This window comes from Rhincodon typus, chromosome 4 (assembly GCF_021869965.1).
Source record: "Rhincodon typus isolate 14 chromosome 4, sRhiTyp1.1, whole genome shotgun sequence".
NCBI lineage: Eukaryota > Metazoa > Chordata > Chondrichthyes > Orectolobiformes > Rhincodontidae > Rhincodon > Rhincodon typus.
This window is the reverse complement of record NC_063335.1, coordinates 32907785-32930217: the sequence shown is the minus strand read 5'-3', so window position 1 is coordinate 32930217 and position 22433 is coordinate 32907785. Positions and strand designations below refer to the sequence as shown.

General features: G+C 37.7%; 1 protein-coding gene across 1 annotated transcript in view; it reads left to right on the top strand.

Moving 5' to 3' along the window:
* rab2a (RAB2A, member RAS oncogene family) overlaps nucleotides 1–12197 on the top strand; it is a 66368-nt gene extending 54171 nt beyond the window's left edge. The window contains exons 7-8 of the mRNA XM_048595481.1: nucleotides 4455–4523; nucleotides 10900–12197. Of these exons, the coding sequence (XP_048451438.1) occupies nucleotides 4455–4523; nucleotides 10900–10995 (165 nt within the window). The 3' untranslated portion in view covers nucleotides 10996–12197. The remainder of the gene's footprint in view (nucleotides 1–4454; nucleotides 4524–10899) is intronic.
* The last annotated feature ends 10236 nt before the right edge of the window (nucleotides 12198–22433 follow it).

Genomic DNA, 22433 nt, shown 5'->3' with positions numbered 1-22433 from the left:
GGCAGATAGAACATAATGTGGAAGAATGTGAACTTTCATAGAAACAGAAGTGCAGCGTATTTCTTGAATGTTAGGAGATTGGAAAGTATAAATATTCAAAGGGTTGTAGGTGTCAGTCATAGAGCATTGAAACAGACCCTTTGGTCCAACATGTCCATGTTGACCAAGTTTCCCAATCTAAACTAGTTCCATTTGGCTGTGCTTGGCCCTATCCCTCTAAACCTTTCCTATTCATGTAGCTGTCCAAATGTCTTTTTAAATATAACTGTACCTGCATTTACCACTTCTCTGGCGGTTTATTCCACATATGAACTACCCTCTGACCAAAACTCTTGCCCCTAAGGTCCCTTTTAAATCTTTCTCCCCTCACCTTAAAAATATGCCCTCTCGTTTGAATTCTGCTATCCTAGGGAAAAGATCTTTGCTATTAACCTTATCTATGCCCCTCAGATCTTAAATCTATAAGGTCACCCCGCAACCTCTTACGCTCCAATGAAAGAAATCCCAGCCTGTTCAGCCTCCTGTTAGACTCTCCAGTCCTAGTAACATTCTGGTAAATCTTCTCTGCACACTCCAATTTAATAATCATCTTCCTATAGCAGGGTGACGAGAACTGCACACAGTACTCCAAAAGTGGCCTGACCAACGTTCTATACAACTACCACATGATGTCCCAACTCAGTGGTCTGAGCAATGAAGGGAAGTGTGCTAAGTGCCACCTTTACCATCCTGTCCAACTGTGATGCATCTTTCAAAGAACTGTACCACCTTGTCAATAAATCTCTGAAGGCTAATGTGCAGGTGCAGCATGTTATTAGGAAAGCTCTGTTAGGGTGTATTTCCAGAGGATTTGAGTACAGGAATAGTTTTTTTTGCTCCAATTGTATAGAGGCTTGCTTAGATGGTACCTTGAGAACTGTTTGCAGTAATAGTCTATCTCATCAAATATTGCAATAGAGGGACTGCAGCGAAAGTGCACCAGACTTGTTCCTGGGATGGCAGGACTGTCTGAAGAGAGATTAGGCACATGGGGCCCACATACTGCAGAGTTTTGGAGAATGAGAGGTGATCTCATTGAAATCTGCAAAATACTTAGACAGTGTAGTTACAAGTGCTTTCCCTGGTTGGATAATCTAGAACCAGGAGGCACAATTTAAAGCTAAGTAGAATGCCACTTGCCTCCTAGCTGAGGAGAAATCCTTTGTGTTGTGAACCTTTGGAATTCTCTACCACAGAGGGCTGTGCAAGTTCAGTCTTTGAGTACGTTTAAGTTAGATATTGACAGATTTCTGATCACCAGTGGCATACTGGCTTATTGGGTGGAGTAGATAACCGTTATTGGTGTTGGATCAGCCATGATCGTATTGAAAGGCAGGCCATATGGACTGAATGGCATACTTCTATTCCCATTTATCTAGTGTATTCCATGAGCTTGACATGCCAAAGTACTTCGTAACCAACAAAGTACTCTGGAAATGTAATCATATAATTTAGGAGACAAGGCAGCCACTATGTATGCAGCAATCTCAACTAATATGTCCAGATCAAATCATCGTAACATTCATTCCTTCTTGTAAATATGGGCCAGAACACCGGGTAATCCCTATACCGTTCTTCAGAATAATGCCATTATGGTCTTGCATCCTCACTTGGGAGAATAACAGGGTTTTGTTATTTTAGACTTGGGTATGAAAAGGTGACCATTAGGTGTCAAAAGTGGCCACTAGCAAATTGGTGAAACTGAATTGGAACAATTGTGGAGCCATTGGGAAATCCTCAAAGAATGACGTGTTCATAAAACAGATTTTAATGTCATAAATTTGATCCTTTAATCCAAATTTGGCTGAACATCTGCATATTATACCCAATTGTAGTAACCCCTGTGTTTTGCCTCTGGCAATGAGCAGCTTTTCAAACATGTCAGACACATGCCTAATTGAAATGTATAATAATGTAAGAACTCATGTCACAGGTTCTGTCATACTGGTAGTTAAGTGGTTGTGTACATAAACTTATCAAAACTGAGTCTGGGGACTTTAAGCATCATGTTTGAGTTGCCATGTGAATACCCGACTTACAGACCCCTATGTGGAATTCAATCTGTGTAGAAGAATATAGAACTTGAAACTGTAATTTCCAATTAGTGCAATTTGTAAAGTCATTGGGGTAAAGTATATATTATTCAAAACATTAGGTTCTTTTTTACAGAGAAGCATTAGCTGAAATATGGAAGTATTAGGTTTAGCACTGGCTGGAAGCCAAATTCACTTATTCAGAACCCAAATGTATTTGAAAGCATATCATTCCCCAGGGTACCCTACAAACTGGAATTGAGGTAATGCTTGAGATTTTAAATGTACTTTTTGATTATTCACATTGTCATTAACCTATGGATATTAGTAAAGACTAATGACTGACCTCAATAATGCACTCCCAAATAAACACTTTTATTGCTGGAGGCAAAGTGAAGCATAAAATTGCATACCTTCTGTTTGTTAGAAAATGCAGCTGTTTTGGCAGACCCTAATTTATTGCATTATGAACATGTCCTTAACACAACTGGTGATGTTCAGCGCCATTGCTACAGATAGAATAATAGCATTTGAACCTTGATTGGTAAACCTATCAGTTTTGTAATTTATACCTTTTCCCCTATCCCCCACCTTAACCTATGCTGTGCCACCTGTTCTAAGTGCTGCCAATTTGTCCTGAAGTTTCTTCCTAGATGTACATCTGAAATAATGTTATTGAACAGGAATACTTAGCCTGGTGGCATATTCTGGCCCTGCCCTTCTCTTGCTTACTGACCAACATAATTGGAATAAAGTTTTAAATAAACTGTATTTTCAGGCCCTCCCATAACTTGATTTCTGCTCTTTTAGAACAGGGTTTGTCTTCCCTTCCACTCCAAATGCACTTGTTCAACTGCAATTTTTCAGCATCTCTATTTTAACACTCTTTATCCTGTCATCCATTTTCCTCAAAATGGAGGAACATAACGTGTACTATGTATCTTCCTTTTCCTGTTTCACTTACTCTGCAAATTATCCTTTTTATTTCTCCTTTTATTGCAAAATAGGGTCTTTCTTTTCATCTTCCTTCTCTTCCTGTTCTCCTTTCCTTAGAAAACAGGATTGGGGTTTTTTAACCACCTCTCCCCAACAGCAGGATGTTTTTTGCCCTGTAAAGTGGGGCTTGTCATTTATATTCCCCCTCAATTATATGCTCTTTCCTGTTATAATTCCTATTGCTTCATAATGTGACCCCACACTCTATAACCTTTGTTTTTGCCATTCCCATTTTTTTCTCCTTGACCTTGAAAACCTAAACAAGTGAAGTATCTTCGTTATTCAGTCTTTTATTGTCTGGTTTTGCTCTCCTGAACCTGCCACTTGATCAGTCTGTGTCTCGTTTCTCTTAGCGGGATTCTTACCGGGATAATTTTACTTCCAAGTTTTCGAGTGCCTTACAATAGGGATATCCCTTGCCTTTTTTATAATGGCTATGGATCAGGACTATCAATTTAACTGACTTTGCTTCCCCCACACCCCTTTTATGTATTTGTCCTCTGTCTCTGCCTAGATGTGTTTCTCTTTCTTGTGACTCTCCTCGTTTTATCAGTTGATCTCCATGAAATTTACTCAATGCTCAACCCATTTCCTACTAATTTTAAAATTCTTGTTCTCCATTTTTTTTTTTTCATGGGCTTTCCTTTGTAGCTTAACTTGCTCCCTTATATGAATTTCCTATTCTTATGCTAGCCTGTTCCAATTTCCCACCTTGTCCTTTCCAGCAACACGTTTATACATCAAAACTCTTAGTGTTAGCCTGCTCAGAGTTAGGTTTAGGACTTGGGCCTATTGCAGCTGACTACTTTTGAAACCCAATCTATTGTGTTCATATTTTAAAATTTAACTACAAATGAGTACGTAGCTTTCATCCTTGTGATGCTGAGATTTATTTAACCCTAACAAGGAGAAATGTGTTGCTATGTTTTTTAGTCCTTACACTTTGGTTAAATCAGATTGAAACGTTGGATAGTCATGCTTCTGTAGATTCTGCTATAATATGGTACTTGTGTATAATTCTGAAATTTAAGATCTAATTTGAGATTGTTGGGATCTTTAACCCCAACCATCATTGTGCATTGATGAAACAACATTTTGTGCTGCTAGCTTGGGCTGAAATAGCATTTTTGTGTCGTGAAATCCACTGGAGCTGGATTATTCAAATTAATTTTGATAGGATCATTTATAGTGTGGGGAATGGGAAAGTCCATTGAAGCTGGATTCATATTCTGCTCCCAAAAGTGAAACGATTGTGTGACAATTCACTCCACTACTCTTTCCCAGTATGTAGTTTCTCAGTGCCTTGATTAGATATAAAGTTATTAAGAGAAATAATAATTAGAATTTTTATTAAACAACTGTACTTTAACTTGTTTTTAATTTCAGGCATTTATTAACACAGCTAGGGAGATCTATGAGAAAATACAGGAAGGAGTCTTTGATATCAATAATGAGGTAAGAATTATTTTGCTTAATTTTATATGTAATCTTTTGTCCTCTAGTTTGAATCTAGGTCACTACATACTGTTGTATGTATGATTCCTAATTCAGTAGTAGGTGACTTGGTGTCATTGAAAAGATTTTTTTAATCTGTATTAGTGAGGAAAACTAATCAAGTACCACACAGCTTCACTGTAGAAGTCTTCAAATTTTTCCCTCAAGTCAAAATTGACTTTTTTCTCAAAAGTATGATTCACATATTAAAGCGAGTTCAGCATCATGGGGGGTGGCAAAAGAATATCAAGCAGCCAGCGACAGCGTTTTGTGGATTGACAGGAAGAAATAGCAGTTGTGTGCAGTAGTCTGTTCGGATGTATTTGGTTTTGAATTTCCATAAATGAGGTGGGGGTGGGGGGGAACCCCAAAAGGAATGGTTCTGCTGTCTTTAGTTCTATAAAGAACTACCCAGGCGTCTTGGTATATTATTGGTTCCCCCTTGTGAAATTATTACAACCAGCATGTATTGGTTGATAAGATCCTGTAAAGATGGCTTATAGGTGGATTTTTATCGAAAGGGAAAATGCAAATATTTATACAGATGATGTATTGATTTTGATAATTTTTCTCTGCTTGCTCCCTGCCTCACGGACACCTTTCTCTAAAAGCTGTCATAATACGTCATCTGCATCAGGAAGTAGTTTCATTTTTTAAAAGTCTTGTGCTTAAATTTTTTTGTTGCCCTTGGTTATAGGAGAAACCTTTGTACCTTTTTCCACTCTACCACCAACATGGTCTCTACAGGGCAAGTAATTTAAAAATAACAAATTTCCTTTGATTCTTTTCTTTTATACCTGTTCCGCCGTTCATTCTTTTATACCAGTACAAGTCAGATGATCTGTGATGATTAAAATCTGGGCTGACCTTACTTGTATCCCCTGGCATTCACCTGGGTATGTAAATTGGAAGTTGCTGGTAGCCCCTCATAAATGCTTTCTAATCAACCTGTACAGCGATGTTATACACATCTGGAGCACTGGGACTTGAACTCGGGTCTCCTAGCTCAGTGGTAGGGATGTTGCTTCTGCCCCATTAGAACTTTAAGCTCCTCCTCTAATTTAGTGAATTGTAGTGTACAAATTGATTTTGTAGTTAAACTTGATACATAATCCCCTATGATAAGTCCATTTGGATCACAAAGGTTTGAAAAAAAAATTCAGACTCCTGCCTTAGGGGTGTGCCCAAGTGTGATCCAATTTTGGAAACACCAGTGTATGTGAATACTTGTCTACTGGCCCAGAATCCCAAAGAAGGGACATTAATTTGGGCACAATCCAGTTGAAGTTTTAGTTTTACACTAGAAGTGCATCATGCTTCCAGAGTAATCTCCTGATCCAGCACTAGAGGGTGATCTGACCAAGCAGATACAAAAGGCTAAAGCAGTAGCAATATGAAAATGGTTGGTTCAAGTTAGATATTAGCTTCGGGCGAATGAGATGTTTTGTATATTGAAGAGTAAATGTTTTACCATGAGAGCAGGCTACTGTTCTTAAAGCAGCAACATTGAACAAATTTATTAATTTGATAAAGCTATAAATCTGAGCTGATGACATAAAGCCTTGGTCTGCTTTCTTTGACAGTTAAGTTGTCAATTAGATCCAGGTGTATAATCTGGTCTAACAACTCAATAGTTTCTGCTTTGTGTAGGTAAGATCAGACACATGAGGGAGGGTGTTGACCTAAGTGGTATGTATGGGTATAAATGGGAACATGAATGTTAATTGGACAGAAATGATGCAATTTGAACAATGTGGCCTTTCATTTGAAGAGCATTGCTAAAAGATGGGAAATGGCAGTGCTTCATAGGATTTTTTTTTCTTTCCTTAAGGACATCTTGTCACCTGCATGAGAAATAACTTGTGTGTGGGCAAAAAGCTAGTTATTGTGGGTGCCACTGTCTTCCTCTGAGCAAACTACAGCCATAGCTTTGAATTATCCAGGGCTTGAATCCAATTAGAGTAAGGCAGATAGGTGGTGGGATTGTCTCTGGATTACATTTCTTTTCCTTTTGACAAGATTCTGGATTTGAAGGAAGATGTGAATTTTACATAATCTGCACTTCCATAATCAAACTGGTAACACAAGCTAATTTGTGCTGGATGCAAAACAATTTGACTTTGTTGCTAGTTTGGTATTCCATCTTATTTAGATGATGCTGGATAATTCTTAAGTTTTTGGGTGATGCTCTTTCAGTTCTTAATGAAAGTTGTTCTTGAATCTGTTGTACTTGGTCACATTTAGCTATTTCGAATAAATTTTTGTCTGTTGCTATTTTTAAATCTGAACATCATTCGAACATCAAAATGGGGATTCCATAGTAATATCTTCATCAACCCTCCAGTATCCACAACACTTGACTTTTATTTTACACTTGGTTAATTCCAGTGACAGGAATGTGGTGTCCCTCATTGCATTCAATCTGAAAGATTCTGCTGGCAAACTGATCAGTTTTGTAGTGTCATCAATGTAAAAACTAACTCTGTCGACAAGATAGAAGCTGAATTTATAACTTATGTAGAGTGTGACTGCATGAGTATTAGTTCCCTAGAATCCAAATTAAATAGGTTCGATGCCTATGGGGAGATTACATCACAAGGTTGTTCTACCTATTGTGACCTTGTTGGCTCTTTCTAATTAATAAATAGAATGATCCTTTTGATTTTTAATAACAGTATATTGTTGTAATTCTTGAAGACATTCTATAATTGCCCTTTCTATTTGAACAAAATCAAGGTAACATTGTGACATAGCTTCAGTTGGAAAGTTGCTGCTTCAATAGACTTGATTAGAACAGTTCAAATCGAACTTTCCACTGTGACCTCCTTTTGAGAGTTGAAAATTGTTGCAACTCTTCAGTGAGAATTAAGAGAGCAAAAGTCCATTAGTGGGGATACAGCTGTTATAACTGTCAAAGTTCTGCAGTGGCCAGAGCTGCTACCTCAGAGCTTGCGACCCCATTTGGAGTCCTGACCCTGACCAGCAAAACCTTGGGTTAAAAGAGCACATTACTTGGAGAATTTCAATTTTGAGAGATACTGTATAAATGTATCTGAAAATTTAATTCTAAAATAGTGGCAGCTTACAAAGGAAGTGCATTATTTTGGATCCTAACAAAGGATGTCTATTTTGTAAACGGCATCCTGCAAAAATATTGCAATGTCAGTGACATTCTGTACAATTTTTTAAAGAAACATTTTTTGTGATCCTTCATAAGTCGTCATCTTTGCTAGCTGATGCTTCAGGTTTTTTGTTGTCATCAGCCATTAGCTCTTGTTATTTGTTACCTGGCTAAATGCCAAGGTTGTGCTTCAAATGGGTGAAACTCGTGAGCCATAGGGCATGTATTCAATAAGAGGAGTTAGAGTGAACTTAAACCACATCATCTGGTGTAAATACAAAACTGCTGCCAGAAACCCCAAGGCTAATGGAAAAAATGGACTGACTGCCAAGCATTAGAAAAACCTGAGATTCATCAGTGTGTGTTTCTTCTAAGCAAACTTCATAGTGTTAACCATGACTTTTACAAAAAAAGTAGGTTTAAGGTGTAACCACTTGAACTAGTAAGTGTTGAGATAAGTCTGCGTTTGATGAATGAAAGTCCTCTGTAACGCGTGTGGGTTCTTGGCAAACTGCCATGTCTTTGGGGAGTGTTGAGATTATTGATGACATAGAACACTCGTACTCTTGGCATGTACAGTTGATTCAAACTGGCAAAAGAATTGGTGCCTAGAGAATCGCATTTTTATATTCTGCTCACTTACACAATAGGGAATTATTTATGTGAAGCACCTGTTCAGCATGAGTTATATAATGACTATTGTAGGTTGCTTTTCATTTTTCAAAAGCTGTCTGGTCATTTATTAGGGATATAAAACTGCTCACGCAATTATGTGATTGAGTTATATTTTGTGGATAAGTGAAGCTGGATTATTTATTTTCAGATGACCATAGAGGCTGAATTTTACATTTTGAATATGCAAACTGGCTTTTAATTTTGTTCATATTTTGTTTTTGTTTTATCCATGTACATAATATGTATTTTTGAAATGACTTTAATTATCTAACTGTTTCTCTTAAACTTTAACTCAGGACAATGCAAAATTCCATTGTAGGCAGTTTCTACAATTGAACCTGAACACTGTCATTTTGCAACTTGACCAGGAAGCAACAAGGAAGAACTTGTACTAACTCACCTGGTTAGCAGGAGTCACCAAATGGCAACTTAAGACTTCAATTCCAATTGTCTGCCTGTATTCTGTCATCTTTTTCTCTTCCTGCTGAGTTGTAAAGACAAGTCACACTTGCAATCTTAAACCTGAGACTTTGCTCCATTCTGGATAGTATAATTAAATATCAGTTTACTGATTTGTACAGCCCTTTTTTAGGCTGAAGTCATCTTGAATGTTGAAAATATTAACAGCAAAATCATGTACCCTGTAAATAGTAAAACTGGAAATGGGGCATTGCAAAATAATTGGCATTTTGTGCAAATGGTGGAAGCTAGTGCTCTAATGCAGAATTCAGCAACTGTTAGAAGGTAATTTCGTGGTGTATTGGGCAGAAGGGTTGAATATAGAGCTAAGTGATGTTTCTGTGGAGCTTTGGACCCTATCAGGAGTAGTATTTGTGTAATAATTATAATTTGATGTTTTTCTTATTCACTTGTGGGACATAGGCATCAGTGGCTGGGCCAACATTTATTGCCCATTCCCTATTCGCCATTAAGGCAGTGGTGAGCTGCCGCCTTGAACCACTGCAGTCCACGTGCTATAGCTAGATCCACAATGTTGTTAGGGAAGGAATTGCAGGATTTTTGACCCAGCAACCAGTGAAGGAACAGCGATGTATTTCCAAGTCAGGATGGTGAGTGGCTTGGAGGGAAACTTGCAAGTGGTATTCCCATGTATTTGCTGCCCTTATCCTTCTGGATGGAAGTGGTCACAGGTTTGGAAGATGCTGTCTGAGGATCTTTGAATTTCTGCAGTGCATCTTGTAGATATTAGTACACGCACTGCTGCTACTGGGAATTGGTAGTGGAGGTAGTGAAAGCTTATGAATATGGTACCAATCAAGTGGGCTGTTTTGTCCTAGCTGGGGTCAAGTTGCTTGAGTGTTGAAGCTGTACCAATACAAGCAAATGGGGAGCTTTCCATCACACACCTGATTTTGTGCCTTGTAGATGGTAGGGAGTCAGAAGATGAGTTACTCCCTGCATAAATCCTTGCCACTGACGTGGTCTTGTAACCACTGTTTGTGGCTAGTTCATTTGCATTTATTGCTGCTGCATGAATGAATGCAGCATTATACAATTATTTTGGTGTTCTGGAATCCAAGTTGGCAGAAACATGTTAGGAAATTCTGCTTGTTCTTAGATATGAGTGGTCCAGGTGTCAAATTTGTAAATTGACTGAATTCTAAACTTTAGTTTGATGGAATTTAAGTAGAGAAGTTGGAGAACACAATTCCTGTGAAAAACAAATGTGAAGCAGGTGACCAAATTTAGACTATGCCAAATAGATTTTATTTCTCTTCCTAAATGTTACTGTCCTTAAAATTGTCTTCTATAGTCTGGCACTTATAGCAATAAATGCATTCAGTTCACCACAATTGATTGTAGGGTTAATCTTTAGCATTGCCAGTAATTCAAGTTTCCTTCCACATCTCCCTCTTACTTGCATCATTTTTAGTTTAACAAAATTAGAACAGGCCATGTGGAATAGAAAATATCATAATGAAATTACTTTGCCAGATTGCTTAAGTTTGTTTTTCCTCCCAGATAGCCAACATGTATAATAATACTTTGACTTACCAACTTGGGTCATGTCTAAAACTTTCTAAGATGTATTTATTTTTCTGCTCCAAATGGTTTATTCTGTTTCTCGCAATGTCCCATAACTAATGGCAGAAATAATGTCACCATGGGGAGGCAAATAGTAAAGCTAAATATATTGAGCTTTTAACCAGTTTTTAATGAAACAGAGATAGGTAATACTTGGTTCTCTCTCTACTAAACTCAATCTTTCCTCATTAAATAGTGCCAGCTTATTTTGTAAGTGACAAAATGAGAAGTTAAAACATTCTAAATCAGTGCACAGTGAGAGAACTTGAGGAATTCACTTGTGGTGAATCCATTCAGTGCTATGTTGAAGACCCGGTTGTGATCTAGATCATTTTCTTATTTCCTATGGACTTCTAATTTTGTAATATGTTTAATACAATAGTTTGGTATTTACTAGGATGAAAATGTTAGTGACGTTTAAAAAGCGTTAGACAATTTCTATTTGTTGAATCAATTACATGTATGGTACTTTAACTTGTTTTTTGTCTTTTCAAGGCAAATGGAATCAAGATTGGACCACAGCATGCTGCTACCAATGCATCACATTCAGGCAGCCATGGAGGGCAACAGGCTGGTGGAGGTTGCTGTTGAGATTGCTCATTTATCAATCTGCTTGACTTGGCCCTATTACCTTTTCACCCTCTCCTACACCAGTCCAAAACAGGAAGCCATTAATATATGGTTTATATAATAGGAGATATCTGGGAAGTCCTTCATAAACCTTGTAAAACTTGTCGTACATACTGTTCTCAGCAGAAAGCTAATATTTGCTTAGACAGGATTTGAAAATTGTACTCGTACCTATTTACAGTTTTTTCTGGTTGTTCTTTTGTCTACTTTGCCCTTGACTACAAAATGAATTGTATTAAACACTACAAATCACATCTGAATATTTTAATTGTGGGTTAAAATTCCTATTACTGTTACTTATGTTTCATAACATCAAACTGTAAAAGCTGTCAAATTTCAAATGCTGTGGAGAATCGCTAGAGGACTGTTTTAATTCTGTATTTATCATCCACTTTGTGTATATATAGTTCAAATAAAAGCTTGGGGTGTATGTTGGCCAAGCTGAAATCCCTTGTAGTTAAGCAGGCCATCAATGTCTTAACTACTTCAGCTTAAAATGCCAGTATTGTTCTAGACTGAAGCTTTGTCTATTCTGAATTTGAGATGGTTTGACTTTTGGTCTCAATACCACCTGCTTTCCCTCCTCATGCTACCATCGCAGCCCTAAGTCCATAACATGCAAATGTAACTCATGGTAAACGTACATTGTTAGAAATTTCATATCTGTTTTAATGCCAAATTGTCTATTCTGCTTCTTTAGAGCACCCCATCAGAAATGGATCAGTGGTTTGCCTTAAAGAATAGCTTAAGATTAAAACATATGGCAGCTGAAAGAAAGTTCTTTTCTTTTCTTTTGTTTGGGATGGTGCATTAAAACAAATGTAGATCTTTTTTCTCATTACACAAATACATTTTTATCTGCATGTATTGCTTTGATTAGTAAATTTAAACACTAGCTTTAAAATTAGATGTAAAAGTGGTGTAAAGCTTTTCTTTGCAGTCTATTCTGTTTTGTCAGTGAAGATTTGTTTATTGTACAGGGGTGATAAATTTAATAAACCTGCCAAAATGAAACAACCTGACACAAACTGAACAGGCTTGTAGCTCTGTGAACCTAAATCTATACACGGTCAATATGGCATTGTTTATAAGCCAAGACTATTTAAACTGGTATCTTAAACAATAAATAATAATTGTGCATTGCCATTTTTCATACTAACAAATATGGCCTGAATTTTTGACCGTTTTTAATTCTACTGGAAAATACTTGGCTATTTAGCAAAGCTGGTTAAAGGTAGTCAAGCAGTAAGGAAGCAGTATGTTGAAGTAAGAGGTAAAATGATAATGATATGGTTGCCAATAAGAACATCTTTGACGACACTGTTTGATCTCTAGTTTAAAAACCTCAGTCCTTACAGCAGCACCTGCATGATTCTGTTTTCAATTTGAAATAAGAAAAGCAGTTCCAGAACTGCTGACAACCTTACTAGGGTTTGTCAGCATTTAATATTGCCCTGGGGTGCTGTTCAGTTAAGACCTTTTGCCTGCTATGGTGTTCACATCTGTCACTTATTCAAATGCAGGTAAATGAATATAGCCAAAGGCTGCTATCATTTCCTAGTAGGATCATTAAAATATTATGCTATGGTTTAAGCTATTTTTTAAACCAAGCTATGAATCAGCATATTAAGGTAAATATTCAAGGATCTAATGCATTTTGTTCAGTTCTTTCATGCTGAAACAGTATGGAGTTGCAGATGTTGCTGAAACTTTGTCAAAAGTTACATCCATAAGAGCTGCTTCAACAGTCTCTAACCAAGCAAGTTTTTAATGAAAATTGATGCTCATTGTTTTGCTTTGGGACACCTGGAGAAAAGGAAAAGAGAAAAAAACTCACATTTGGCTTGATTTTGGGAGAGTGCCGGGTGGATACAAGGCGTCTGTCCTTTTACTCAAAAAGTATCATTGAATAAATTTTAATTGTGGCTTCCTCTGGTGTTCCAGTATTGAAATGGTAGGGATAGTGCACTGACATCAAATCATTTAATTTCTGGTCTGTTCTTTGTGGAAACACTTCCTTCTGGGAGCAAAGTATTTCTTCCTCTCCCACGCTTGCTCAAATTATTGTAATAGGTACCCTGTTTTGTCCCATTTTACAAATTAAAATGTTTTGTTTTCAGTGATTTCACCTAGTGGTGTGACTTGCTGGGGGGGAAAAAAACCTGTACAAGATTTCATGTTGTCCAGGGGTCTATCTGGTACAAGAAGGCTGGGGTTCAGTATAGTGGACTTTTGGTCACGCATCTTGTTAACTCTTGCTGTCATTGACCACTTGTAATGTTCTGTGCTATTAATTGTTTTGAATTGATGTAATTTAAATTTTAAAGTTCAAATTCCTCATTGTCATTACCCAAAATTCATGTTTAGAGAGGCTGCAACTAATTTACACTCTGGATGGATTTTGAGTCTGCTGACTATTTGGTCATTTGAGGCTTAAGTCCCTTGGAAAACCAGATATAATTCTGCTTTGAGTTAAACTTTGCAAACTGAGGGTCATAAAATATAGTATAGGATTTCAGGTCAAGTCAGAAAGTATAGGTTTTTAAGTATGAAATAGTTATTTTCTCAAATTCCATATGAATTACCTTCTGGGATGATAACTGAAATACCTGGGGTATGTGGTTTAAGGTATAATTATTTTGAAAATAATGCATTACACTCTCTTGTACTACCATATTAGTCATATTGTTGAAGTTAAAGATCATTTGTATCTTTAAAAGTGCTTAAGTGTTAATTGTATTTAACTACATGAAGTAACAGATTTTTCAGTCTTGGAAAATAATTCCATGTGATGCCAGATCTTATTGTATGAAAGTCATCAAAAATAAACTGGCTTCCAATGTTACCTTTGCAGCTGTGAATGGTGGTGGACAATAAAATAACTAAACTGAAGTGCAGACTTAAAGGCATCCTCCATGATGGAGGCAAGCAAATCCATAACCAAAAACTTCCTTGGGTCCACCACCATGTATGCTAATCTTCAGCCAATTTGATTCATTTCACCTGATATCAAGAAACAGCAGAACACCAGATAAAGCAACAGCCAAGTTCTGACAATGCCACAGTCATATTACTGATGAACTGTGGTCCAGAATCGCCACACTAAATTTAGCAATTCCAGCAGGGCATTCAGCCAACAATATTGAAAATTGCTAATTCTGCTCCTATACCTAACAGTTTTATGACCTACTGTGGCCCTTCTGTATTTCTATGAACTACTGTAATTGAATAGCTCTCTGAAAACCATGGCATGACAGTGGGCTGAACGTTTCCTTCTGTAAAATTCTTATTCCAGGAAATTCTAATCAGTCATGTAATGTTGGTTGAGATGTAGCAGTCTTTCAATCCGTTTTCTCAATTCTAGACTATTCTATGCTCTTTGCATTGCAGTAGTGTTTATTAAATGAGTAAGAACCATTTTCCTGACAACACATTCTAGTTTTGGCTCACCATTTTTATATCTTCCAAGTAGTCTTTCAAATTTATGTGAAGTACTTTCAAAATCACGAAAGGTATAATGTTGACTTTTCAGTGTTCCTAAATGGTCATTACAGCACTGTATTTCAACACTTCAGTTATTAACTCAAAGATGAGTTCAAATGTTGAAATTTAGTGTGTTCACTCATCAGTTATGCTAATTTGACCATTCTTCTTTACAGTTTTTAAGATTTCATATTGCTTTTGCATCTTACACTTGACTTTTGTCAACCTTTTCCTCCAGCCTTAGTAAATGCAATGTGTATGTTTGTGTGCACACTCCACCTAGGGCACAGATACATGACCAATGTGTATTTTTCCATAGCTTAGTTCGGTGGTTTGATCATAATGGGTTTTCACCTGTCAGAAAAAGCTATGCAGCTGGTGCATTTGAAATAAGTAAAAGACCTGTATGTGTGTAATCATGTGAAGCAAAGTTGATCTTAAAATTCTTACAAATTTTTTTGTAAACAGGAAATTTTTCAAAGTGTTGAAAATATATTCATGACTTTTGTGAATAATTCTTTCAAGATACCTGAGTGTTGCCTATTCCTAAATTCTATTGGACTGCATTGCTTGTTAGTCCATTGTAGTTGGGCATTTAATAGTCAACCATATTGTTGTAGTTCTGGAGACGTGTCAAATCAGCTAAGGATGGCAGATTTCTTGCTCTAAAGAACACTAATGAACCAAATGAGTTTTGACAAAATAGTTTTATGATCACTATAACTGAAACCAGCTCTCATTTCTAGATTTTATAGATTGGCATCCCACCAACTGTCATCTCTCTCAAACTAAGATCAGATGTTGTACAACAATTTTGCACAATTAACAATGAGAGAATGACGAATAACCGAAGGTTTTTTGGTAACATTGGGGGATAAATATTAGTCAAGGTACCTGGGATAATTCCTTTTTTATTCAGAATAGGTGCCACAGGTTCTTCTAGGCTCACCAAAGAGAAGTCTCGGCCTAGGTTTAACATCTGATCTGAAAGACTGCTCTTACGATAGTGCAGCACCTCGACAAAGTGATGGTCTTGACTTCTGAGCTGATGTCCTGGAGTGGGATGTGAACCCAGAATCTTTTTGCCTCAGAAGAAAGAGTGCTATCAACCACCCACTGCTGCTTGTCTTTGAGTGGTGATAGGCTCTATTCTTAAACCATTTCAAGCCTTTGTGGTGGTCGTGCTCCCTTCCACACTTAGCATGGGATTTGAAAAATATTGATATTTCATGAAGATTTTGCAATGTCCATATCCCAAGACAGGGTAGACTGGTTACTTTTTTTTTCTTGTTGCTGTTGAAGGGATAAGAGTTGATGTCAAAGCAACCTGGCAAGTATCTAAAGTGCATCCTTTAAACTGTACCTGAATATTTTGTTTAGTCATAGGTGTGCCACTAAAGTTAACTACTAACCACTATCCAAGTTGTGTTGTTACAGCTGCACCCATCCAGGTGAGTGGTCAGTACTATACTCCAGACTTACTGTTGTAGGTTAATGGGATCATGAGGGAAGCTACTTATCACAAAATACTGAGCCTCTGCCTTGCTCTTGTTACGGAGTCTTGTTCAGTTTTTGACTTTACAATTCTTGTTGGAGTTGGGAATGGAGCAGACAGTGAAATTCATCAACTCTTGACTTAATGATGGTTAAAGCAGTTAAGATGACTGGACAATCAATGCTTCCTTCAGGAATTCCATCAGAAATGACTAACCTCCACCAACCACAACCATCACCATTTGTAACAAGTATCACTGATTATGTAGAGAAATCCCATAGTCAGGGTGCACAGTGAGGCTCCACACAAACTGAAGTTTGCTATATAATCTGCATTTTCTAACTTGGTTTCTGGAGGATTATTGGTTAGAACATCAGAACTTTTCAGGTCAGTTTATTTCATGTCATCCAAAGGATGTTGTTACCAATAATGCATTCCACTGCTGAAGTGATGGCCTAAATTATGTGCTAAAAGGACCAAAAGTAAAACTGTGGAATTAGGTGCAAAGTATTTCTAAATGAATAGAGGCTTTCTCCATTTAAATAAGTTTGTTTTTCTACTACTGCTAAAGTGGACAAATGCATATTTTCTCACCTACTTCATCAACCAAGTCCTTTTTATAGACTATCTTTTCACAGCTTATTCTCCTCACCTTTCTCATCACCAACTTTGGCTAACACATTTGGTCCCTTCATCCAAGTCATTGATTATCAATTGTAAGTAGTTGCAACCCTAAATCTGACACCTATGGCACTCCCCTAGTTACAGCTTGCAGGCCTAAAAAATTGTCCTTTCTCTCTCTTCAACATTAACCAATACTCCATTCATGCAGAAATGTTAGCACCTACCCCCTAAGCTGTTAATTTGCTTAGTAACCTTCAATATGGCATCATACAAAGTGTCTTCTGAAAATCCAAGTATGCCACATTCACGAGTTTCCCATTATCCCCACTTTGTTATATCTTCAAAGTACTCAAATTAGGTTTGACAAACTTTCACAATCATTTTTAACTCTGCTTGCTTTTCTAAATATCTTGTTACTAGTTCCTTTAATAGGATCCCAAATGACAGATACAAAGCAAATGAGTCTGTAGTTTTCTGCTTTGTTTCCTTCCTTACATAAATGTGGCGTTTTTATTTAATATGCTGAGATCTTTCAAACTCGGGCATTTTGTAAGATTACAATTAGTACATCTGTCTCTGCACCCCTTAACCTTTATTTCTCCATTGTATTCCCAGTATCTTCCCCTGAGGTGATTTTAAATTGTTTTTACCTTTCAGTTGAATAGCTGTTCAACACTTCCATCATTTCCTTGTTTATTCCTTGCTCTAAGGGACCAATAGCTACTTTACTCTCTTTGTAAATATTTGTAGAAACTTCCAGTATATTTTTATTTCCAGAAAATCTCCTCACGTTTCTCCCTGTTAAGAATAAAATCTATAACAAAATTTTAGTAACTGCAATCTTTTGACCCATCACTTACACTGGAAGTATTGTATTTTTATTTCAATTTGATATCTCTACTGTAGTCAATTTTACTCCTCCTACTGTCTCAAATTAACCTACTTGACTGGCACCTCATCCATTACTTTCAGTACTGATTTCCTTTGTCATCAGCATGTGGTGGCAACAGTGTGAACCATCAAACTGCAGTGTAGCAACTCTTACTGCTTTGATAGCACCTTCTAAACTTGTGACCTCCATCACCTGGAGGCACAAGGCAGCAGTTGCATCACCTGATTTGGAGAGAGATTCCTCCATTTTCGCTAAGTTAAATCCTGGATATCTTTCATTGACTACTGCACTCTGTGGTTTAGCTGAACCCACAGTGTTGTTGGGAAAGTAACTTACCACCACCACCTCTGGGGCAATTAAGGATGGGCAAAAAAAATACTCCATGTCTACATAAGTTTGTTTTCAAAAATAGAATTGTTACTAAGAAGGCATGAGGTATTAAGGGAAATGTGTTGGCATGTATTAAAGGCTCGGTAAGTGACTACCATTGTGGTTGATACTGGTTTCTTTTGACTGGAGGGAAATAAACAGTGGGCTCAATGTTCTTTTTAGTCTGTACCCTATTTAAAACTACTTCCATTCATTCATGGGGTGAAGTCGTCAGTGGCTAGGCTATTTACCCAGAGGGCAGTTGAGACATCCACATTGCTTGGACTCCTGTTTAGAGCAGACCAAGTAAGGATGGCAGTTTCCTTCCCTAAAAGACATTAGTGAACCAGATGGGCTTTCCTGATAAGTGACAGTGGTTGTCATGGGATTCTTAATTTCAGTTTTTTCACCTAAATTCAAATTCCACCACTTGAAATGGCAGGATTCAAACCAGGTCCCTAGGACATTACCTCAGTCTCCGGATTAAAAGTCGGGTGACAATACTGCTAGGCTATTACCTCTAATGTTCCTGGTCTTTCTTTGGAATGTCTTTTTGACACTCTTGCTCACTTTTATCCCATTACAGAATCCTATGTCCACATTGATAATTAAAATGATTTTCTTATCAAATTGTGGCACAATATTTATACCCTTCCAGCTAGTGGCACCACAGCATTTTAGTTTTGCATCTCCTGACTTGTCAGTAACTACTACTGTGCTCTGTACTTCCCAAATTGAGGTTTCACTCCATCATCATAAACAATACTGACAAGTTGATGGAATGTATAACTTGCAAATAGGACCTGAATTTGCAAATGTTTTATGTGATGAGCTAGGAACTTGCATCAGCTGTCTTTTTTTGCAGATAACCTTTATTTTCAAGATTTCTTTTAAATGGAGCATATTAGAAAGGTTCTAGCAACTTTGAAGAAATTACTGAGTTTATAATCACCTAATTGACTACAACAATGCTAGGAAATTGTGATGGGGAATGTGCATGGTTTCCTAGTGTTAATCAAATAATTTGATTTATAAAATAAATGGGTCTCCAGGTATTCGTGTTCATTCATATGGGTTTCACTTATCTATATTAAAAATCCGACCTCTCATAATGAGGAGGCTATTTAGCCCCTATTCGATTGGTCCTGTTTCCTTGCTTCCCCAATTTTTATTCTGGATTGACATTGTTGGATGTTTCCCTACTACTGATGGGGAAATTTGCCTTTGAATCACTGGTTGATCCTTGCCCTACTCTTGATAGTTCTAATTCTCCAGTTTTATGGAACCATCATACCTGAGGAAGACTGTACCTAGATCCTCTGCAATTTCTACCCTTGCAGCCAAGACTGCCGAGTGAAGCTTTTTGTCCATAGTGGATTTTGTTTTACTACTGAGAGGTTTAGACTGACAGTACCCACTCTGTTTGTGCCTTGTGTTGTGCATTCTAAGTAATAATATGGTTGCAGTTTTTTACCAGCTTCTGAAATGATGTGGGCAATGTTGATAATTAGTGAAATTCCCGATTTATTGAGAAGTCAAATTTTCCTTTAAGCTTTTAATGACAAAATGAGTGTCAGAGTATCAAGGTGCTTAATTGTGTGTATCAACACCTCATTCAGTTCACCAGCATCTTCTCCACCTTGGCTAGCATTCCCCAACATCTCAGGGTATGGTACAGGGCAAGCCATTGCTTGGCTTGCACCCTCTGTCCATAGAAGTTGCCAATGGCATAGCACCAGCATCACCACATCAAAGACAAGATTATAATACAGTTCAGCAGAGCAGTACCTTATGTTGCAATGATGCTACAAAGCATTATGTGCAAGGACAGGCAATCATCTTGGGGCTGTTGGTTAGTCTTCTTGCTATTCATTCACTGTTTGTTTACTTGGATGCTTACTGCACCTCTATCTTGTTACCTTTTAAATGCTTTTAGCCTTTTTCAGCTCAGGAAGGAAGCTGGGCAGCTTTGTTTCGTACTGACAAGAATCACAGCAAGGGATGGTAATGTTGCTGAACAGCACCATGCTACATCAACATTACACCTATGGTATATGGCAGCACCTTACCTGGCAAACATAATTTAAGCAAATGAATGTGTCTGAAAGTCTAAGGGAAGTAGTCCTTAGTCCAGTAATGAAGAACTATAGTCAGTCAGGGTACTTGGTCTGTTCTCCTAAAAAAGGTGGGGAAATGGTCTGACTGAGTGAGTAGGCAGTGCAGACTGCAAAATGAATTAGTAGTTAAGGGGAAAGCCATGGGGGGAAGATCTTGCTTGCACCAGACTGGTAGACCATGAGCCTTTGTGGGAGGTAGGTGTAATGACAGTTAGTGTGAATGAGATGATAAGAGTACAGATCATTGCCATGCATTTCTCCAGATTCTGGAAACCTCACCAACACAGGTGGCAACTTCAGACCAGGCTAGCAGCAATTGAAATGGCACTCTTGGTTGTGAACCCTCAAGTTCTAGCATAGACATGCACTTCTGCTGAATGCAAGACTGTACAAGAGTACATGGCAGAGGTTGTGGGGAGCAGGGCTTAATAAGATGAGCAGAGAAAAATTGCTTCAAAATTTGGAAGGATGCCCTCCCTGAAATTGCCTCTTTTTGAAAATACAGGAGAATTCAGCCATTTATCTGGCAATGAGTATCTGTAAAAGAATAGTTTTGGGCAACTGATAACAAACAGAAAAAAAAGTTAAAATATTTCAAATTCTCTTAACCTTGACTTCTCTTCTGTCTAAGAAACTTACATTCTGTTGTTCAGAAAAATATCTGCAGCCTTGTAGGAATATATTTCGATAACAAGCTGCTGTGGTATCCAACTGCAAAAATTAAACACATGATCTATCAAAGCAGGCTGGGATCCTCTGGGATCTGGCCTGTCCATACTTTTTGTTTTATTCACTTTATACCATTAGACCATCTGGGGAGTGTTGCTGAACAAAGAGACCATGGAGTGCAGGTTCATAGTTCCTTTGAAAGCGGAGTTGCAGGTAGATAGAGGAGTGAAAAAGGCATTTGGTATGCTTGTCTTTATTAGTCAGTGCATTGAATATGAGTTGGGAAGTCATGTTGCAGCTGTATAGGACATTGGTTAAGCCACTATTGGAATACTGCATGTAATTCTGGTCTCCCTGCTATAGGAAGGATGTTGTGAAACTTGAAAGGCTTCAGAAAAGATTTACAAGGATATTGCCAGGGTTGGAGGGTTTGAGCTATAGGGAGAGGCTGAATAGACTGGGGCTATTTTCCCCTGGAGTGTTGGAGGCTGAGGGGTGACCTTAAAGAGGTTTATAAAATCATAAGGGGTATGGGTAGGGTAAATAGCCAAAGTCTTTTCCAAGAGGTGGGTGAGTCTAAAACTGGAGGGAATAGGTTTAAGGTGAGAGGGGAAAAATTTAAATGGGACCAAAGATGTAACTTTTTCTCAGAGGGTGGTGCATGAATGGAATGAGCTGCCAGAGAAAGTGAAGGCTGGTACAATTACAACATTTCAAAGGCATCTGGATGGGTATATGAATAGGAAGGATTTAAAAGGATATGGGCCAAATGCTGGCAAATGAGACTAGATTTATTTAGGATATCTGGTTGGCATGGATGAGTTGGACCAAAGATCTGTTACTGTGCTGTTTATCTCTCTATGACTCTGACTGGATTAAGTAGTAGTTTGAACCAAGGGAAGCATTAAGGTACAATGATACTTCACCTAAATCTGATTCAGTTGAGCTCCATTCCAGAATGTTGAGCATGGACCCAAGACCTCCATATTGACAAGGTGCTGCATTATTCAACATGTGATTTTGCCACGTTTCAATCCATTGGGACTATTCTAGAATTCAGGAAATTCTTGCTGAGATCACAACCTCTGCAGCCTCCACTTTTAGAAACCTAGAACTAAGGCCATCGAGTCAGGGATTAGTTGACCATTTTTACCATTAATTTTTCCTGTACTTTCTTTTTACACATCAATTATTTCAAAGTTTGGTCATCAGATGCTTGATTTCCTACTATCTGATGAGCTCTTTTGTAAGACAGACAAAATGTTTACCATTTCTTGCTTACTACTGCAAGTTCTCCTGTGTCAGTCTCTGAGGGAGTCATGTTGACTTTCAGTACTCTTTTCAGATACTTCCATTCTGGTTATGTTGTTATGATATCAGATCAGAGGCCTCAAATTACTTGCAGGAGTATATGGAACTTTTTTGAACAAGACATGTTTCTTTTGAAATATACTTGCCTTTGCTAGTCTTGATACTTCATGGGATCCAGAGTGAATGCTGCTAACACCCGCTGTCATTCCAATCCTACAGAATACAGGTGGGACAAGTGGGTGACTTACTAGGCCAAAACAGAACATCAGATTGGTAAGGGCAGCATGTTTTTATGATTTGATACTTTTCTGATCATGGTTAATTGGACTAGCATTTTATTAAAGATTTATTTTTAATTATCCTTAAACTGGAGATTGTTGTCACTAAAAAGGTCAGACTGGCAAGGACACCAGTGAATCAACTGTTTTTGAGTCAACAA